At 41.1% G+C, this 22946-nt stretch overlaps 1 protein-coding gene across 5 annotated transcripts in view; it reads right to left on the reverse strand.

Moving 5' to 3' along the window:
• Positions 1 to 9802: 9802 nt before the first annotated feature.
• The window catches only part of ARL6IP4 (ARF like GTPase 6 interacting protein 4), a 36282-nt gene continuing 23138 nt past the window's right edge, over positions 9803 to 22946 (reverse strand). For 3 of the 5 annotated variants that reach the window (XM_073676213.1, XM_073676215.1, XM_073676214.1), the window contains exons 5-6: positions 20973 to 21042; positions 9803 to 10330 (exon numbers count right to left, since the gene is read on the reverse strand). In XM_073676213.1, the coding sequence (XP_073532314.1) occupies positions 9818 to 10330; positions 20973 to 21042 (583 nt within the window). In that variant the 3' untranslated portion in view covers positions 9803 to 9817. Of the gene's footprint in view, positions 10331 to 18923; positions 19208 to 20371; positions 20519 to 20972; positions 21043 to 22946 lie in introns of those variants that run through there. The other 2 variants (XM_073676217.1, XM_073676216.1) reach the window with 2 other exon arrangements.

Consider the following 22946-nt stretch of genomic DNA (forward strand, 5'->3'; position numbering starts at 1 on the left):
ACTGTGGAACATTTAACTCAAAATGTTTTGTTTGAAAGGGCAATGTGTTGTGGGGAGAGGGACAGAATAGGGACTGGGTCCCTTCTTTGGTTGGGTTGTTTTATTTGTTTCGCTGTTGTGTTACAAAAAAAGTTTTAACAATAAAAAAATATTTGATTTAAAAAAAAGAAATGTCATACTCAATGTTCAACAGAAGGAGTGACTCTAAAAGCTCCTGTCCAATCGAAGACCTCAGACGATTTTTTACAATTTTCAGCTTTGAGAACTCTCTTTCACATGAAACCTGGGTGCAAGCAAGTGTAAGAAGTGTCTTATAAACTGCAAAAATGTTTGTGTAAGCAGCAGAATGTAAATTGCAGTCATATAAAAGTCTGTAGCAGCAGGAAAGACAGTTTTTTTGCGGGACGAGTTGTACTTTCACAGATGCAATCATTTATTTTACCATATAGTGTACAGGGAAATGGCAACAAAAATTCCAAGGGAAGTAAAATTGCAAAAAAAGTGCAATTACACGTTTGTTTATTGGGTTTTTTAGTCACCATGTTCACTATATGGTAAAACCGACATGACAGTGTGATGCCTGGGGTCAGTACGAGTTCGTAGATACCAAACATGTATACCTTTACTGGTATCTAAGTGGTGAAAACAAATTCACAAGTTTGAAAACAAAAAATCAAATTTTTCGAGCCATGTTCTGCGCACCGTAGTGTTCTCATTTTTTTGGATCTGGGGCTGTGTGAAGGCTTATTTTTTGCGTCTTGAGCTGACGTGCATCTCTGCTGCTGTGTAGTAGTCACAACACAGGGAGAAGTTAAACACCCAAGTATTTAATATGTATTGCAAATAAAGAATGTTCCCATTGTTAATATCCGAAAAAAACAAATGACTGACAACAATCCACTAAAACTAGACTAATAATACCATATAGAAGAGAGAAATACCGCCACACCATGACCAGAACACATACCACCACATAGTGATCAAATACTACCAAGTACAAGGTACAGTTAGGTCCATATATATTTGGACAGAGACAACATTTTTCTAATTTTGGTTCTAGACATTACCAAGTGAAGAGCCGGGTAAAGCAACTGGAAATGATGCTATGATGAATGCGCCATTTTCAGGGGTGGCTGCGGGCAGCGATTTTCAGCGTGGGGGGCCAAGAATGCTTGGGCCTTACCATGCTGCGAATCCCAGCCCACAGCAGCCTTGTTTTATCTGGCTGGCGATCAACATTTGGCGGGAGCAGGGCAATGGGCATGATTATCAAATAATATATACCTGACAGGAGCCCATAGATTCTGCTGCCTCCAATAATATATACCTGACACGAGCCCATAGATTCTACTGCCTCCAATAATATATACCTGACACGAGCCCATACATTCTGCTGCCTCGAATAATATATACCTGACAGGAGCCCATAGATTCTGCTGCCTCCAATAATATATACCTGACACGAGCCCATAGATTCTGTTGCCTTCAATAATATATACCTGACAGGAGCCCATAGATTCTGCTGCCTCCAATAATATATACCTGACAGGAGCCCATACATTCTGCTGCCTCCAATAATATATACCTGACAGGAGCTCATACATTCTGCTGCCTCCAATAATATATACCTGACACGAGCCCATAGATTCTGCTGCCTCCAATAATATATACCTGACAGGAGCCCATACATTCTGCTGCTTCCAATAATATATACCTGACACGAGCCCATAGATTCTGCTGCCTCCAATAATATATACCTGACAGGAGCCCATACATTCGGCTGCCTCGAATAATATATACCCGACAGGAGCCCATAGATTCTGCTGCCTCCAATAATATATACCTGACAGGAGCCCATAGATTCTGCTGCCTCCAATAATATATACCTGACAGGAGCCCATAGATTCTCCTGCCTCCAATAATATATACCTGACAGGAGCCCATAGATTCTGCTGCCTCCAATAATATATACCTGAAAGGAGCCCATAGATTCTGCTGCCTCCAATAATATATACCTGACAGGAGCAAATACATTCTCCTGCCTCCAATAATATATACCTGACAGGAGCCCATAGATTCTGCTGCCTCGAGTAATATATACCTGACAGGAGCCTATAGATTCTTCTGGCTCCAATAATATATACCTGACAGGAGCCCATACATTCTCCTGCCTCCAATAATATATACCTGACAGGAGCCCATACATTCTGCTGGCTCCAATAATCTATACCTGACACGAGCCCATCGATTCTGCTGCCTCCAATAATATATACATGACAGGAGCCCATAGATTCTGCTGCCTCCAATAGTCTATACCTGACACAAGCCCATAGATTCTGCTGGCTCCAATAATATATACCTGACAGGAGCCCATAGATTCTGCTGCCTCCAATAATATATACCTGACAGGAGCCCATAGATTCTCCTGCCTCCAATAATATATACCTGACAGGAGCCCATAGATTCTGCTACCTCCTATAATATATACCTGAGAGGAGCCCATAGATTCTGCTGCCTCCAATAATATATACCTGAAAGGAGCCCATAGATTCTGCTGCCTCCAATAATATATACAGTCATATGAAAAAGTTTGGGCACCCCTATTAATCTTAAGCTTAATGTTCTATAAAAATTGGTGTTTTTGCAACAGCTATTTCAGTTTGATATATGTAATAACTGTTGGATACAGTAATGTTTCTGCCTTGAAATGAGGTTCATTGTACTAACAGAAAATGTGCAATCTGCATTCAAACAAAATTTGACAGGTGCATAAGTATGGGCACCTCACCAGAAAAGTGACATTAATAGTTAGTAGATCCTCCTTTTGCAAAAATAACAGCCTCTAGTCGCTTCCTGTAGCTTTTAATGAGTTCCTGGATACTGGATGAAGGTATTTTTGACCATTCCTCTTTACAAAACAATTCCAGTTCAGTTAAGTTTGATGGTCGCCGAGCATGGACAGCCCTCTTCAAATGATCCCACAGATGTTCAATGATATTCAGGTCTGGGGACTGGGATGGCCATTCCAGAACATTGTAGTTGTTTCTCTGCATGAATGCCTGAGTAGATTTGGAGCGGTGTTTTGGATCATTGTCTTGCTGAAAGATCCATCCACTTTGTAACTTCATATTTATCACTGATTCTTGAACACTATTGTCAAGAATCTGCTGATACTGAGTGGAATCCATGCGTCCCTCAACTTTAACAAGATTCCCAGTGCCAGCATTGACCACACAGCCCCAAAGCATGATGGAACCTCCACCAAATTTTACTGTGGGTAGCAAGTGTTTTTCTTGGAATGCTGTGTTTTTTTGCCACCATGCATAACGCCTTTTTGTATGACCAAATAACTCAATCTTGATTTCATCAGTCCACAGGACCTTCTTCCAAAAAGAAATTGGCTTCTCCAAATGTGCTTTTGCATACCTCAGCCAACTCTGTTTGTGGCGTGCTTGCAGAAACGGCTTCTTTCGCATCACTCTCCCATACAGCTTCTCCTTGTGCAAAGTGCCTTGTATAGTTGACCGATGCACAGTGACACCATCTGCAGCAAGTTGATGCTGCAGCTCTCTGGAGGTGGTCTGAGGATTGTCCTTGACTGATCTCACCATTCTTCTTCTCTGCCTTTCTGATGTTTTTCTTGGCCTGCCACTTCTGGCCTTAACAAGAACTGTCCCTGTGTTCTTCCATTTCCTTACTATGTTCCTCACAGTGGAAACTGACAGGTTAAATCTCTGAGACAGCTTTTTGTATGCTTCCCCTGAACAACTATGTTGAATAATCTTTGTTTTCAGATCATTTGACAGTTGTTTTGAGGAGCACATGATGCCACTCTTCAGAGGAGATTCAAACAGAAGAACAACTTGCAAGTGGCCACTTTAAGTAGCTTTTCTCATGATTGCATACACCTGGCTATAAAGTTCAAAGCTCCATGAGGTTACAAAACCAAAAAAAGTGCTTTAGTAAGTCAGTAAAAAGTAGGTAGGAGTATTTAAAACAAGAAAATGATAAGGGTGCCCATACTTATGCACCTTTCAAATTTTGTTTGAATGCAGATTGCACATTTTCTGTTAGTACAATAAACCTTATTTCAAGGCAGAAACATTACTGTGTCCAACAGTTATTACATATATCAAACTGAAATAGCTGTTGCAAAAACACCAATTTTTATAAAACATTAAGCTTAAGATTATTAGGGGTGCCCAAACTTTTTCATATGACTGTACCTGACAGGAGCAAATACATTCTGCTGCCTCCAATAATATATACCTGACAGGAGCCCATAGATTCTGCTGCCTCGAGTAATATATACCTGACAGGAGCCTATAGATTCTTCTGGCTCCAATAATATATACCTGACAGGAGCCCATACATTCTCCTGCCTCCAATAATATATACCTGACAGGAGCCCATACATTCTGCTGGCTCCAATAATCTATACCTGACACGAGCCCATCGATTCTGCTGCCTCCAATAATATATACATGACAGGAGCCCATAGATTCTGCTGCCTCCAATAGTCTATACCTGACAGGAGCCCATACATTCTGCTGGCTCCAATAATCTATACCTGACACGAGCCCATAGATTCTGCTGGCTCCAATAATATATACCTGACAGGAGCCCATACATTCTGTTGCCTCTAATAATATATGTAAATAGGAGAACAACTGAGTATAATGGCATGATAAACTTTATTTCATAAATAATTCATTTAAAAATTAATGTATCACATCAACAGTTTAAGATTTAAATACAGACTAGGACATGCGGACAAATAGTTCCTTATTTTTGTTGTTATATGCAGACCTCTATGAAGGGATAATCTCAAAGATCATAGGGAGTGCTTGTGCAGGGACAGAGAGAGGGGTAAATGCATAATCAAATGACTTGAAGTTAATAATACTGAATACTACTGCCCACTCTGACCAAATGCTGCATTAAATCTCACTCACCCAATATCAGAAAGCCCAACAAATAAGAGGAACCGCACAGGGACAGGTCACATGCAAGGAAGAACCTCGACGCGCGTTTCGCCGGTAACTCTTGGCTTTTTCAAGAGGCATGTGTATCATTGCTTCCAGGACCTTTAAATACGCCTACCACAAGTCACATGTATTGTCATGTGACAAACCAATATTCTCACCACCTCCGTGCGCGACCTGGCCGTCATGACGTCGGCGCGCAACTGGAAGTGTGGGTAGATACCATTCCCGGCGGCGCGCCAAAGGCATATTGACAGCCGAGCACGATCACAGCATGGGAGAGACCGGGCGCATGCGCACCACATCTGCACGCAAAATTGGACATAGAGAGAGATAAGTATATATTGGGCAAAGCCACTCCAAGGGGTCTCATCCCCCAAGGTATAGCTACAAACGATTTAGAGAACTGACACCTTCTCATAATACATTAAGCCCAATATCACATAGGTTATAAAGATGACAGCACTCAATAATAAAAAATATGTATATAAACACACAACAAAAATACTGAGGAGGGACTTAAAATATATCAAGATATATATATATCTCTTTCACATTATCTATCCATTCATTTCTAAATATGAGAGTTGAGGAAATTCACAAATGCACCAAGTCTCCACAGATGATGTGACGTTAGAAGATGTTGTGACGTCATCAGTTAGACGAGGATATACATGTACAAATCATTCGCAATTCAGCTGTAGACGTCAAGGAAAAAGGGGATCCACACAGACTATGTCTCATCAGATGATATAGGGTGGGCAGATCCTGAAACGCAGTCACTATATAGAAAAAGTGAATACAAAACATAAAAACTTAAAAACAATAAATATAAAAATAAAAACATATAATCATGGTCCACATTGGGCAGAGCATGATCCACAGGAGAGCAGAAAGTCATGATCCAATCAAATATCTCATCTCAGAGAAAGGACGAGAACCCCAAACTCTCATTCAGGCCCCGCGGAGCCACGGTATCTAAGGTAACAATCCATCTGGCCTCTTTTTGGGCCAGAAGTTGTTTGCCATTTCCACCCCGCGAGCCCTAATGTATAACATCAATGCCATGAAACTTCAGCGTCCGAGGATCACAGTTGTGGACCGCCTTGAAGTGACGCGGCAGAGTTTTGAGCTCACGGGGGTCGACTACAGTCCGAACTGCCGTAATGTCGTGCACATGTTCGAAAACCCTGATTCTTAGCTCTCTTGTAGTGAGTCCTATATAAATCAAGTGGCAAACACATGTGGCATAATATACCACATGGGTTGTCCCGCAAGAGATATAGTTGCGGATCTTGAAATGATGAGAGCCATCAGAGGACGCGAACAAATTGCTGAGCAGAACATTGGCGCAGGCGGCACAGTGGCCGCATGGAAAGGAACCTACCGTGGGTCCGCGGGACCCAAAAGGGTTTGGTAAGGGAGGCACATAATGACTAGACACCAACAGATCACCCAGGTTATTGGAACGCCGAGGAGACATTTGTGGATAGTTTCCCAATGCTTCCCTTAGGGAGGGCTCCGCACTGAGAACACCCCAATGACGGGAGAGGATTCGCCGCATATTTCCCCACTCATGATTGAATGTGGAAATGTAGCGAATTCTCTCCGGTGTTCCCCGTTTTGCTGAATTGGAGGAATAAATTAGATAGTTACGAAGGGCATTCCGTGCCCTTGTGTAGCTACTGCCGATGCGATTGCTATAGCCCCATTGCCTAAAACGCTCCGCCAGATCTGAAGCCTGTCTCTCAAAACTGGAATCGGTGGAGCAGATCCGCCTCATCCAAAGGAACTGTCCGACTGGGACGGCCCGAATTGTAGAAGGGTCATGTGCAGAATTCGCATGTATTAGGGAATTGACCGAGGAAGGTTTTCTAAAGACATCAGTTTGAATGGTATGAAGGTCATCTACCTCCAAAGTGATGTCCAAGAAATCGATCCGTTTATGATGGTATACATAGGTCAACCTAATAGAGCGATTATTCTAATTAAGCTGCAACATGAAATGATCAAGCTCCTCCACCGTCCCCCGCCAGAAAAATAAAATATCATCTATGTATCTGAGCCATGTCACGACGCGGTTGGCGCCCCGCACGCCTTCGTCGCCAAAAATATCCCTCTCCCAGGCTCCTAGGAACAGGTTGGCGTACGAGGGCGCACAGGCCGCCCCCATCGCCGTGCCACGCTTCTGTAGATACACTGTATCTTTAAAAAGAAAATAATTATGGTGGAGGAGTTCAAGGATAAAGTCCCGTGAGGGGACGCCCAGGTCGGAGGCACCAAGGCAAAGGCGGACCGCAGGCAGGCCCAGACCATGGCCGATGCATGTATATAGGCTCTCGACATCGGCCGTGACTAGAAGAGTACCATCTGTCACAAGGACGCCATCAACACGCATTAGGACGTCCATTGTGTCTTTGATATATGATGGAAGTGTCTCCACCAATGGGCGGAGGTGGCTGTCAATATATTGACAAATAGGACCACACAAACCGCCCAATCCAGACACGATTGGACGTCCCGGCGGGTTGAGGGCATCCTTGTGAATTTTGGGGAGTAAATAAAAAGTAGCGATTTTAGGGTATCGAACAGTTAAAGCCTCAACTGTCTGCTTATTAATGATCCCCTGGTCACAGGCCCGGCCCAGGATCCCCTGGAGTGCGGCAGAGAAAGAGGCCGTGGGATTATAGGACAATCTTGAGTACGTTTCAGTGTCTCTTAATTGGCGTAGTGCCTCCCTCTCATATTTGGAGCAGGGCCACAGTACAATGTTCCCTCCCTTGTCCGCCGGTTTAATGACCACATCACGAAGTGATTTCAGCTGATCTATTGCTGTGCGCTGGGAATAAGTGAGGTTATCAAATCGCCTCCGTGTGGAGAGATGCCTCAGATCTTCCGTCACCAGACGCACAAAGATCTCAACTGCCGGACTTAGGGACAAAGGAGGGAATCTAGTAGATCTAGGGTATCTTGACTGTGGTAACCCACCTGTGTTGGGGGGCTGTTCCTGCTCCAAAAGGAGGTCCTCCAGATTTTTCAATGCCTCCTTCTCTGCCGCGGTCACAGGGCCATCCTCACCATGCGACCTGGAATAAAGTTTTTAAGGATTAATTTACGTGCAAATAGATGGAGATCCTTTAGGGCAGTAAAGAAGTTGAATGCATTGGTAGGTGCAAAAGACAACCTCAATCTCAGGACCTCCATCTGTGCCTCGGTTAGTATATGGGTGGACAGGTTCACGATACGGAGCCCACCCCGGGGAGCATTGACCTGATAGGGTGTGGCACGTGCTCTTCTATTGGTAGGCCTTGTCTGAATTCTCGAGGGTGGACCATTGTCCCCTCCTGGGCGGTCACCTGGGTTTTCTGATGAGGTGTGTTCCCCATTAGAAACAGTTGAAGCGATCGATGTCGATCTTGAGCGAGAAAAGGAGTTATTACGGGATCTGGAGCGTACTCTGATGGAGGACATTCGCCACCGATAAACGCTCCTAGATTGTTTATCCTTAACATCACGTTGGAATTTCTTAATTTTGTTACTATGCATTTCCTTCACCCATTTCTGACACTCAAGATCGATCTCATCGTTCAGCTGTTTTAGTTTATCCATGGACATCTCTTTTTTAAAATAAACTTGTAGTTTTTCAATTTCAATCTCCATCTCATTCAGAGAGTTCTCATTCAGTCCCTTCAATAATTTAAGAAAACCCAGGGAACAAGTATTTGCCAAATCCTCCCATTCGTTCTTAAAGGTCTCGTCCTCAACCGGAAAAGAGGGAAAAATCTGAACTCACAATCCCCTGGGAATAAGGGTCTTATCAATGTACTTTGTCAGGAATGCGTGATTCCACCATGTGCGGGTTCTACGTTTCAATAGCGTTTGTTAATGCTCTCCTGCAGCTCATGATCTGTACCAAGGCCAATGTCCGCACTGTCACCAGATAATTCGTTTAGTTGGGTGAGCCAGGTGTGGTCCTGAGCTCGGAAGTCCATGTCGGGCCTATGAAACACTGTGAAAACACAGAAATAGAACAATAAACAGACTGCGGCCCGCATATTATCACATGTGGGCGAGGGATCCAAAAGAGAGGGATTAAGCCCCCATCTCCACAGCGACTTGCCTACTCAAAGCAAACATGTAAATAGGAGAACAACTGAGTATAATGGCATGATAAACTTTATTTCATAAATAATTCATTTAAAAATTAATGTATCACATCAACAGCTTAAGATTTAAATACAGACTAGGGCATGCGGACAAATAGTCCCTTATTTTTGTTGTTACATGCAGACCTCTATAAAGGGATAATCTCAAAGATCATAGGGAGTGCTTGTGCAGGGACAGAGGGGTAAATGCATAATCAAATTACTTGAAGTTAATAATACTGAATACTAGTGCCCACTCTGACCAAATGCTGCATTAAATCTCACTCACCCAATATCAGAAAGCCCATAGATTCTGCTGCCTCCAATAATATATACCTGACAGGAGCCCATAGATTCTGCTGCCTCCAACAATATATACCTGACAGGAGCCCATAGATTCGGCTGGCTCTAATAATACTGTATATACCTGGTAGGAGCCCATACATTCTGCTGCCGCTGCCTGGGGCAGCGCCGGGTCCGTCCTCCACAGTGCGCACAGGAAGCAGTCCCAGATCGCCCTGAGACTGACCTCCTGCGCACGCGTCGGCAGTGTCACGCTGCGCAGAGGAGGCTGAGGGGCACTGCGGCAGCAGGCAGAGCAGGGAGATCACTCTCCCTGCTTTGCCGCTGCAGAGGGCCCATCACTAATCATATCGGCCCTCTGTTCTCTGTACAAGGCCAAGGGGGTTAGGGGGCGGAGCTTGGGGGTGTGGCCATTGGGACCGATCCTCCGGTGGCCCAGTCTGCCCCTGCTTCCTGGACTGATCTAGTGGGCTTCTCTTCTTCCACCTCCATCGTTCTTCTTACTGCTGTGAGGAGGTCTTCCATAAATTCCGTTGAGAAATAATACTTATTTTCCAGACCTTCCTCTGCTGGGCTAAGTTCACCTTCCTCTATGAGGTCTTCTGGAAGGAATATCTCGTCCTGGGAGTCCGAGTTTCTTTTTTCTTCCAGGGAAATCTTCCTCTTCTTAGCCTTTGGAGGTGAATCAGAAGTGGATCGGGAAAAGAAGGCCAATGAAGATTGAACCTCTTGACAGGCTATCCCCTTGATTTTGTCTATGAGGGACGGCTGCTCTTCCCTAATAATTTTCTCCGTACATTTTTGGCATAAACATTTGTTGTTTGAAGAAGATATCTTTTTTGCACATATAGCACACTTCCAGCTAGACTTATTTCCTTGTGCAGTATCCTTGTCCCCCTAAAAAAGAGGGAGAAGGGTAATTAATGTATCAATTCTAACCTGCACCTAGGAAAGGACCTCCAGTGCCAGACTTACTGGGACTGGAATCGCACTGGGCGCCGAAGACATGGAGAAGATAGATTCTTGACCATCTAGTGTATAAAATACAAAAACGGATTAGGTTCTACCTTAAGATGTCTTCTGTCCAGGGCTCTTATATAGGCGACTGGACTGAGCGCTATCCCTCTTTCCCTGGGGAGGGGTGTGTGAAATCGCATCGCAGCATTGCGGTGGCAAGGGTGGAGGTGATCGATATACTCAACTCTCCCGCCGGCGTCCAGCGATGTCTGCGGCGGCTTCCGGATGTTGCCATGACGACCCGATGTCGTCATGACAACATCCGGGTCACCAGGAGGCAGGACGTTACTTTGGTCATGCGCAGTGTGCGACCAAAGTAATGTCTCCCCTGTGTGCAGCGCTGACAGGCTGCATGACAAAGGGAGCTGCTGCTCTCTATGCCATGCAGCCGACTAGGCTGCAAAAAGTGAAAGTCCCATAGTGGGACAATGTGTAAAAGTAAAAAAAAAAAGTAGAACAGTGAAAAAAAAAATTGTAAAAATATAAAAAAAAATAAATAAATAATCCCCAAAAAATAAAAATATATTGAACCCTTAATATCTATTTATTATGAAAAAAAAAACAAAAACAAACAAACAATAAAAGGACACATATTTGGTATCGCCGCGTCCGGAACGACCTGACCTATAAAACTGTCCCACTAGTTAATCCCTTTAGTGAACACGGTAAAACAAAAAAAAACGAAGCAAAAAACAATGCTTTATCATCATACCGCCAAACAAAAAATGGAATAACACGCGATCAAAAAGACGAATGTAAATAAAAATGGTACCGCTAAAAACGTCATCTTGTCCCGCAAAAAAACAAGCCACCACACAGCTCCATTGTCCGAAAAAAAAAAGTTATACCTCTCAGAATAAAGCGATACAAAAAATAATTTTTTCTAGAAAATCATTTTTAATTGTGTAAAAGCGGCAAAACATTAAAAAATTATATAAATGCGGTACCGCTGTAAATGCACTGACCCGAAGAATAACGCTGCCTTATCAATTTTACCACACGCGGAACGGCATTAAAAAAAAACGCAAAAAAACAATTCCTGAATTGTTGGTTTTTGTTTATTCCTCCTCCCAAAAATCAGAATAGAAAGCGATCAAAAAATGTGACGTGCCCGAAAATGGTACCAATAAAAACGTCAACTTGTCCCGCAAAAAACAAGCTGTCACATGACTCTGTCTGCCAAAATATGGAAAAATTATAAACTCTAGGGTTACGGCTGTGCTAGGGTTAGGGTTTTTTCAAAAGTAAAGAAAAAAAAAAAATGATGACAATATGGCGACCAGTGTTGAGAGCAAGTGCTTGCTACTTGAGTTTGCATCGGGTACTCTGGTATACCCCTTGATAAAATTCTTGAGGGGTCTAGTTTCCAAAATGAGGTCACTTGTGGGGGGTTTCCACTATTTCGGCACATCAGGGGCTCCGGAAATGTGACATGGTGTCCGCTCTAGATTCCAGGCAATTTTGCGTTCAAAAAGTCACACAGTGCTCCTTCCCTTCTGAACCCTGACGTGCACCCAAACAGTGTATTTTCCCCACATATGGGGTATTGGCATACTCAGGAGAAATTGCACAACAGTTTTTAGGCTCAATTTTTCCTCTTACGCTTGTGAAACTAAAAAAAATTGGGGCAAAAAGATCATTTTTGTAGAAAAAGTTAGATTTTTTTTATTTTCACGGCTTCATGTTCTAAACTTCTGTGAAACACCTGGGGATTAAGGGTGCTCACTACACATCTAGATAAGTTCCCTCAGGGGTCTAGTTTTCAAAATGGTGTCACTTGTGGGGGTTTTCCACTGTTTAGGCACATCATAGGCACATCCGCTAATTATTCAAGCAAATTTTACATTCAAAAAGTCAAATGGCGCTTCTTCCCTTCCGAACCCTGCCGTGCGCCCAAACAGTGGTTTTCCCCCACATATGGGGTATCGGCTTACTCAGGAGAGATTGCACAACAAGTTGCATGGTGCAATTTCTCCTGTTACCCTTATGAAAATGCAAAATTGGGGGCTGAAAAACATTTTTGTGGGAAAAATGTGAAAATTTTATTTTCACGGCTCCATGTTATAAACTTCTGTGGAGCACCTGGGGTTTCAAGATGCTCACCACACATCTAGATAAATTCCCTGAGGGGTCTAGTTTCCAAAATGGTGTCACTTGTGGGGGTTTCCACTGTTTAGGCACATCCGGGGCTCTCCAAACGCAACATGGCGTCCGCTAATTATTCAGCAAATTTTACATTCAAAAAGTCAAATGGCGCTCCTTCCCTTCTGAGCCCTGCTCTGCGCCCAAACAGTGTTTTTTCCCCACGTATGGGGTATCTGCGTACTCAGGGGAAATTGTACAACAAATTTTGGGGTCCATTTTTTCCTGTTACCCCTGCAAAAATAAAAAAATTGGGGTCTAAAGTAACATTTTTGTGAAAAAAGTTAAATGTTCATTTTTTTTCCCCATTCCAAAAATTCCTGTGAAGCATGTGAAGGGTTAACCCTAGAACGCATACCTAGGGCCTCGCAGGCCCGCCCTGTTAATTGTTTTCTATTTTCTGCAAGATTACTTTAGTTAGAATTTTGAAACTCTAGGTATATAGTTGTTTGTCATTTTTGTTTGAGTTATTCCATGTTATTTGCGCACGGGCCTAAAAGGCCCCAGGTATGTGAAAATGTAGATTTTTATGGTCATGCGTTCTAGGGTTAATAAACTTCTTGAATGTGGTTTTGAGCACCTTGAGGGGTGCAGTTTTTAGAATGGTGTCACTTTTGGGTATTTTCTGTTATAAAAGGCCCCTCAAAGTCACTTCAAATGTGATGTGTTCCCTAAAAAAATGGTTTTGTAAATTTTGCTGGAAAAATGAGAAATCGCTGATCAACTTTTAACCCTTATAGCGCACTAATAAAAAAAAATTTTAGTTCCAAAATCGTGCTGATGTAAAGTAGACATGTGGGAAATGTTATTTATTAACTATTTTGTGTGACATATGTCTCTGATTTAACGGAATAAAAATTCAAATTTTGAAAATTGTGAAATTTTCAAAATCTTCACCAAATTTCCAATTTTTTCACAAATAAACGCAAGTGATATCAAAGAAATTTTACCACTATCATGAAGTACAATATGTCACGAAAAAACAATCTCAGAATCAGGGGGATCCGTTGAAGCGTTTCAGAGTAATTACCTCAAAGTGACAGTGGTCAGAATTGTAAAAATTGGCCTGGTCATTAACGTGCAAACCACCCTCGGGGGAAAGGGGTTAATTCTCCACATCAGAGAAAATTGGATCAAACTGATAAAAGGCTGATTGGTCTGATTATGCTAATCACACTCTGGTTTTCTCAGATGGAAAACATACGGTCATGTGACCCTAGCCTTAGGGAATTTATGGATGCGGCTTACTATATCACTTGGTTCAGCAGAATCAGTGGAATTAGGGCGCAAAGTTCTATGTACTATATAAAACTCAATTGGGAGTTAATTTGGACACATTAGAATAAAGTAAAGATCTCTTAAATGGTATGTTCAAGACCAGATGATGCCACATCTTTAGAAACTTCCCTCACTCTTAAGTTATTACATCTATTAAAATAATAATGCATTACTTTTATTACAGATTTCCCCTGTATCAAGGGCTAACATACAAGCACCATTTACAGGCTTCCTACTTTTATAGAAAAGAGGACTAGGTTTCCTTTTTGCGGAGTCAGTCAGTGTCCAACAGTCGGCTTCTAGCTCCAGTGCGATCTTGTTCAAGTAACTTACTCTGCGCATTCAGATTTTGGTATGTCAGTGCAGAGTAAAGTGTGGACCGCTGGATGTTTAATATCTATGTGCAATCCGGAACTGGTTAATTACAAATGAATTTAATACAAATTGATTGTAAGCTCTTTTGCCCCGGGCAAGGGATGACAAAGAATGTAAACATTATAGTTTTGTTGACTGTTAAGACAAGCAGAGGGTGGCAGTTAAAATATTGGTGGTTGTTTACTGGGCAATTTAGACACGCTGTCGTCATGTTGTCGGTAGCACATCTCCTGTTTATATAGGAAGATGTGCTACGGATTAAAATTGATTTCAATGCTCACATAAACGATCCAATCACTCGAGGAACGAACACTTCACAATTCTCGGTATTTCTGAATGGGTCTTTATAGTTACATTTCTGTAAAGGCAATGCAATGCGGATATATATCTTACTGCCCTATTTTAAGCAGTCATCAGTTCCTTGTGCTGTCTCACACATAATGAGTTGTTGACAGACTCCACTTCATCCTGCCAAGTTATGAGTGTAAAGGATCTTCCAGCTGGAAAGCAGTGGGCTGAAGTGTCAGACTGATTGTTTATAACAGAGTACACATCATCTAAACATCAGTGTCACTGGAAGTGATGGGACATCTTGCTTCAGTTACAATGTCTCTTGACTGTACAGAGCTAGCGCCCATTCTACACAGTTTCTTGCAGAAATCAGTGATGTTTCGCCATCTATTTATTTGAAAACTAATCCTATTTGTTTGCAGAGTTATCTTTTGAATTTAAAGCAAATATTCTTCAGACTTGCTGAAGTTATCACCAGGTTACCCAGCTGCCAAGAGGTGGGCACCATGCATGTATCTGGGCCATGTGCACGACACCTCTGCGATCAGAGTCCATATCACGGATTTCAGCAGAGTGGAATGGAATAAATCACAACGTTTTTTTCACTATACAAAACAGAATAAAAACAAACCAAAACATTCATATGAAACAGATGCATAGAAAAGTACAGGAGGCCCATATACAGGGAGGGACATTTTTATGGATACACCTAAATTAAATGGGAATGGTTGGCACATTAGTATATGGGAGGGGGAAAACTTTTCCAGATGGGTGGTGACACAAACTTATTGAGAATTTCATAAGAAAAACAATGGTGTGCTTGGTTTTAACGTAACTTTATTCTTTCATGAGTTTTTTACAAGTTTATGACCACTTATAAAATGTGTTCAAAGTGCTGCCCATTGTGTGGGATTGTCAATGCAACCCTCTTCTCCCACTCTTGACACACTGATAGCAACACCACAGAAGAAATGCTAGCACAGGCTTCCAGTATCCATTGTTTCAGATGCTGCACATCTCGTATCTTGATGGTATGGTGTGGTATATGGGGTACAAAGATAGTGGGGCCATTCTTCATCAATGGAAACCTCAATGCCACTGGATATCTGAAATTGCTACATGATGATGTGTTGCTCTCTTTATGCACTGAAGATGGCACGTTCCCTGAGTTTTTCCAACAAGATGGTGCACCATCACATTATGGGTGTCAGGTCCGAGCATTCCTACATGAACAGTTTTCTGGAAAGTGGATTGGTCGTCGTGGGCCAGTTGAATGGCCACCAAGGTCTCCCGATCTGACGCCCTTAGACTTTTATCTTTGGGGTCATCTGAAGGCACTTGTCTATGCTATGAAGATACGAGAAGTGCAGCATCTGAATCAATGGATACTGGAAGCCTGCGCTAGCATTTCTTTTGCGGTGTTGCTATCAGTGTGTCAAGAGTGGAAGAAGAGGGTTGCATTGACAATCCAACACAATGGGCAGCACTTTGAACACATTTTATAAGTGGTCATAAACTTGTAAAAAACTCATGAAAGAATAAAGCTACGTTAAAACCAAGCACACCATTGTTTTTCTTATGAAATTCTCAATAAGTTTGATATGTCACATGACACTCTTCCCATTGAAAAAAATAAAGTTGGATCCAAAATGGCCAACTTCAAAATGGCCGCCATGGTCACCACCCATCTGGAAAAGTTTTCCCCCTACCATATACTAATGTGCCACAAACAGGAAGTTGATATCACCAACCATTCCCATTTAATTTAGGTGTATCCATATAAATGGCTCACCCGGCATATTATATAATATATATAGGAGAGTACATTGTAAATTGTGAGAAAGAAAATCAATTACTCATCATCAGAAATAGTTGAGTAGTGAGCAATAGTTGTCATAAACCCAATGATCAGAGATATAAATCAAAGAAAAGATAAAACAGACAGAACACTGAAAGCATTCAGACTAATGTTATCCAATGGGGCAGTGCAGATGAACAATTTTTTTTTCCAGAAGGAATCTGTACAGTTAAATGAGCAGATTCTGAGAGTCTTTTTTTTTTTTTAAAGTAATTTGGTGAGCAAAAAAATTTGGACTTCATATAGAGCCACTGCATGGTATGATTTTTACTAGGGTTGAGCGAGTATGTTCTGTCCGAGTATGCTCGGGCCGAGCTCCGAGTATTTACAGCTGCTCGGTGATATGGTTAAATCGCTCCCGTGTGCATGATTTGCAACTGTTTGACAGCTTTATTACATGTGAGGAATGTCTATTTCTTACACATTCCTCACATGTAATAAAGCTGTCAAACAGTTGCAAATCATGCACACGGGAGCGATTTAACCATATCACCGAGCAGCTATAAATACTCGGAGCTCTGCCCGAGCATACTCGGCGAAAGGGTTAATAGAACATACTCGCTCAACACTAATTTTTACGGATGCATTTCAATTCTTTAAACATAGGAAACTGTATTTGGTGTTGGAAATTTTTAATAACAGCTACTGTATAAAATGGATTGCACACGAATTACAAGCAAGAAAAAAGAATTGTCTACGTTTTCTGGATGAAATTTTAACAATTTTTTTATACACTTGTGTGAACTTAGCTTTAAAAGGTTAATTTCATCGTCAGAACTCGTAAGAGAAAATTTGCGTTTTTCATGCATACAATGCATACCTATTAGGCTGTGTGCCCACTATGCGTTTTTTAAGCGTTTTTTGCCGCGGAATTTCCGCAGCGAAAACGCTTAAAAAACGCCTAGTAGTACATGCCCCATGGTCCCCAATGATAATCCGCATGTGCTATGCACATGCTGCGGAAAAATACGCAGCATGTCCATTAATTTTGCGGACAAGCAGCGTAATTGCCGCCATTGACTTGCATTGAAACGCTTGATATCCACATCACTACATGTGCACACGCGGATATGAAGCGATTCAATGTGCGGATGGTACCCGGGTCTGGAGAAGAGGAGACTCTCCTCCAGACCCAGGTACCATGGTACAGTACCTGTAAAAAAAAAAAAGAATTTAAAATAAAAAATAAAGATTATACTTACCTTCCGATGGCCCCCGGCCTCCTCAGCGATGCGTGCAGTGTGTTGGGCGGCTCGCGGTGGCGTGAGGACCTGACATGACGTCGGCGGTCGCATGACCTGTCACATGACTCAATGACGTCATCGCAGGTCCTTCACACCACCGCGAGACACCGTGGACACCGGACGCATCGGAGAAGGAGAACGCGGGCCATCGGAAGGTAAGTATAATCTTTAATTTTTTATTTTTCACCATTCTTATTCTTTAACTATTACTTGGTCACAGTATATAAATCCATGCCGGTTGCATGGATTTATATTGTGTAACCAAGTTGTCAAGCACTTTTCCAAGTGATGCTAAAATCGCTTGGAAAAGCACTTGATAACCCGCATGCAGTAATGCATGCAAAAACGCTTGACAAACCCTTCTACCTGGCGGGAAAAACGCATGTAAAATCCGCATGCATTTTTCCTGCCAGGGAGAAGCGGAAAAAATATGCAGCATTTCTGCATCGTGGGCACATAGCTTATACTGTATGGGCTGTTCACATGACCGTATATCTTTGCTGTCCGAGTGGCCTGCAGAAAATCATGGCCAGTCTGACTTTGATCCAAGTCTTGGTTCAATCTTGCCACTGCAAGCCCATGGGTCCGTAAAAAAATAAAATAAAATAAAATCGGAGAGCACTTGGATTGCTATCCCTGTGCTGGTAGTTTTCTACTTACTGTTTGTTAAGAACCCTCCATTTTTTTTTCAACCCATTACAAATGGATGAAATTCTGACCAAACTCTGACCCATTGATCAAACTCTGATGAACGGTTGATAAAAAATACTGGTGAAATATGGACTGATTTTCTCTTATGCCTTTAGTGTGCATAGATTTCCCATGTTCTTATGAGTAGAGTCAAGCGGCAGGAAGTTGATGCATAGAAGTTTGTTGGCAACACCAGAGTATCTACTTATATAGCTACAGCAGTGGATCAGCAAAGTGATTAAGAGATGGAAAGCATCAGGGTACCATTCCTTCCTGGGAAAATGTAATGTTTGGTATAGGTTGTACATTTCTTGAACAATAATCAGCACGTGTCTGATAGTTTTAAGCACATTTTAGCTCTCACTCTTCATGGCCTAATCGCTGCATATAACATAAAAACCTTCCTCTGCTCATTTTGTATATTTTTCCTATCCTTTTATTCTCAGATGGTGTTTTTGATATATATGAGTCATGCGGGACTGTAATATATACTAATCTGATAATATTGGGCTGATATACAGTATAAAAGGTTAAGAAGCCCACAAGCTTGGAGAAAAAAAAACAATTGTAAAAAATGAATGGAACTTACACAAAGTAAGAATACAGGGTTGCTTTTATTTACTGAAGTGCTGATAAGACTTATAGGTTGTGGCCTTCTGCATATAAAAAGTCAACTGCATACAAACTGTGTACATTGTAAAAAATAGATTTTAATAGTAAAAAGAATTTGATCTAACATCTGTAAATATACATTGCAAGTTGTACCAAGATGCAGAAGACCAACTGTGTAGATAAGCAAGTCCAACCCTTTGATGGAAATAGTCATTATAACATCCCTGACCTCATCTGGAAAGATAAGCCATCATTTGCTGTTGCATGCTGAAAAACATAAAATGAAAAATAACATTTGTAACAGATGCTCCAAATCAGCTTTCTTGGAGACATTAATTGTGTCCTTCCTTCTACCTCTTTAAGATCTTGAACAATAAATTACAAGACGTGGAAGTCATAGGGCCTGTTTACATAGACTGACTAGTGGCACAAAACTTTTACTGATAGGCGGTTAATTGCCTGTTTATACATGCAGACTATGGTAAACCATAGAGAACAATCCGTAATAGATTGCTTAGTGCACATAGGCTGCCACTGTTCTCAGCAGAAAGAGTCCTATTTTCACAGGACGATGCACCTCCAAGAACTTTTGTGCTGCGCAAATGATCATTTTACCTGATGAACGAGCGTTTTGCTCGTTCATTTTGGCGATCAGCAACCTGTTTACACAGAAAGATCATCAAGAAACAAGCACTCTTAAAAGGCGTTGTCCCATGAACAAAAATTCATTTTAATCAATAGATCTTGAAATAATAATTTCCACAAATTGATGTATTTTAATAAAATGTTCCTGTGCTGAGATAATCTTATAAATGTTCCCCTGCTGTGTACTGTGTAATGGCTGTGTCTGACCGTGCAGGAACATGATCTGATCATATCACAGCTCCTGGGTACGGAAGAGGGGTGGGGTGGGGTGGGGAAAAAAGTATACAGACATTACAGCACGGGATTGCAAATAATTCTTTCTTTCTTTGAAGTAAAACATTGCTTAAAAACAGGCAAGGAAATGTTTTACCACAAAGAAAGAATCAGCTGTGATCCCGTGCAGTAATGTCTGTATACGCTTTTTATTCCTCCCCCGCCCAGGAGATGTGGTATGATCAGACCATGTTCCTTCAGGGTCAGACACAGCCATTACACAGTACACAGCAGGGGAACATTTATAGGATTATCTCAGCACAGGAACATTGGTTCTAAACACATCCAATTGTGAAACTTATTATTAGTCTAAGATTCATTGATTAAAATTAACTTTTTTTTTTTTGTGGGAAAACCCCTTTAACAATGCTCATTAATGGTTATCATTCAGTATAGATGCACTTTACACTGTTTTATCTATAGTTTTAAGGCAGCACTGTTGCAACATAACCTTTCTAGTGCTGTCTGCTATGGAAACAAATAGCCCCTATCCATAGTTTAGGGAATAACTTACGGATCACTGAAGGTTTAACTGCTGATACCCCCAATATGGGGCCCTGCAGAGTCTTGACTAAGCACAGGGTGCACATGCTTGATCTCCACTTCATTCATTGGCTTTTTTCCATCAGTCCCATATACAATCATTGTACTTTGCTTTGTCTAGCAGTCCAATAGAAAATAAATGTAGCAGAAATTGAGCATGCGCACAGTTCTCAGGAAAAGTAAATTATCTCCTGGCTTTTAAATGGAAAACTTTATATTGTGGTACTAACAACGCTTTAAAACTGTCAAGTTTTCAGCAAAAGTTGTATGCGATAAAAGATTAAAAGGAATATCTGGCTGAAAAAAATCCCGACCTTTACAAATACTGCAAACACACTGTATAAATAGATAGCATTCAAGCAGCATCCCCGGCCATTAATTTACCCCACTGATATCTAAATGAGCTGTATAACTACAGTTGCAGAAGAGGAATTAAACACTTCTTGCCCAATTCCCTACAGATTACAATAGACTACTGAAGGTCATACCTGCAGGTTCTAGGAGAGGATTTCATCAACCACTTAAAGCAGGATTACTACAAGCTAATACTCCAGTATTATTACATACACACCTTATTGATCTCTCTGTGCCGATCTTTGCTTACAATTTCTTCAAGTACTTCGCTGTCTCCCTTAATAAGTCTGCACAAGAAACAATACATTGTAGGTGAGTAATTGTGTAGGGTCCTATGGGAATACAACAAACATTTACAGTCTCATTCAAGCATTGGTTGTATTTGGCTATGAGTATATATGAAAGTAAAGAAGAGGTACGCTATGTGCTAAATATATTGTACATTACATGGGCGCAAGGTAAAAACAATAAGTGCAGCATCTGGAAGGAAATCTGCAGCTTTCACCATTAAAGGGAATCTGTCAGCAGGTTTTTCGTTATGTAATCTGAGGACAGCATGAGGTAGCAGCTGAGACACTGAATTCTACAATGTGTCACTTTTTTGGCTGTGTGCTGTTTACTTACAATGAAGATTTTATCACTAGGAGAAAATCCCTGCTGGTCTACAGTAGAAGATGAGCCCTGGTCTGACCTCACCCCCTCCTGTGATAAGCAGCTCACTGTCAATCGTATTAAAAACCGCTGTCAGGAAGTTTGTTAATCCTTCAAGCGCTTTACAGGAATTTACGCAAAGTGGGGTGAACAATTATAATTTTTACTACTAAACTGTTCATTTAGCCTCTGGTTTTTATTTTTTGCAAAAGGTATCGTAATAGAAGAAAGTAGACCATACAATTTTTTTATGGCGTATTGCCACACTTGGGAGAAATTATGTAACAGATTATGAGGTCCATTTTCCCTTATTACCCATTGTGAAAATGAAAAATTTGTGACCTTAAGTGAATAAAAAAAAATTATTTTTCATTTTCACGTCCCAATGTTATAAAATTCTGTGACTCACCTCGGAGTTCAAAATGCCCACCACACCTTTAGATTAATATTTATGCTGTGTTCTACACGGAGCATTTATTTTGTGGCTTTTGTCTAAATTACCAAAAACTGGATTCAGATGGAACTCCCACTGGAACCATTCACTATAATGAAGCAGTTGTAGTAATTTGGACTCCGTAAGGCCTCTGATCCGGCAGTGTAATGTCTTAATGACAAAACTGTGATTGACCTCGCTATTAGGCATGCTTAAAAAGACAGGACACTGCCGGAATAGAGGCTTTACAGAGACCAAATTGACTCATTCTGCCTCAGTATAGTGAATGCTTCTGTCTGAATTATATTTTTTGCATATTTAGATAGAAATCCCAACGTAGGTGATCAGCGTAGAGCACAAGGTAATTGTGAATCCAGCATTCTGATTTTTGGGAGGCAAAATGAAAAAAAAAAAAAAGACAAGTGTAGGCATTTTTTATACACTGTTAACCATACGATACAAGTGATACGCCAAAGTTAGTTTTCTGATCAGTAAGATTATAGCATAAATTAAATTAATTTAAAAAAATTGTTTTTGCATCGCCATACTTGACATTATTTTTTTTCCTTTTTTTTTGATGACAGAGCTGTATAATGCTTGTTTTTTTGGCGGGATGAGCTAAGGTTTTTATTGGAACCAATTTAGGAGTTGCAATTTTTTTATTGCTATTATGCAGATTGTTTGGGAGCCAGAATGGACAAAAAACTGCAATTCAATAATTATTTATTCAGTTTTTTTGCCGTTCATTGAGGTAAATATGATAAGACAACTATTTTTGGGGTCAGAATGATTAAAGTGATACCAGATTTACAAGTGCTTCTCACTAAATTAGAATATCATGAAAAAGTTCATTTATTTCAGTTCTTCAATGCAAAAAGTGAAACTCATATATTATATAGAGTCATTACAAACAGAGTGATCTATTTCAAGTGTTGCTTGTTATCCCACTTTTCAGATGGCGTATGATGAGAAAATGGCTATTTTTTTTTCCAGGAGACACCTCTAGTAAAAAACAGATCCATTACAAACAGAACAAAAACAAATGAAAAAATATAAAAAATAACCGCCGTTTTTAATTAAAATCCATTAAAAACACAGAAACTCTGT

This window comes from Phyllobates terribilis, unplaced genomic scaffold (assembly GCF_046119375.1).
Source record: "Phyllobates terribilis strain yellow unplaced genomic scaffold, ASM4611937v1 Scaffold_1__5_contigs__length_1240528914, whole genome shotgun sequence".
Taxonomy (NCBI): Eukaryota; Metazoa; Chordata; class Amphibia; order Anura; family Dendrobatidae; genus Phyllobates; species Phyllobates terribilis.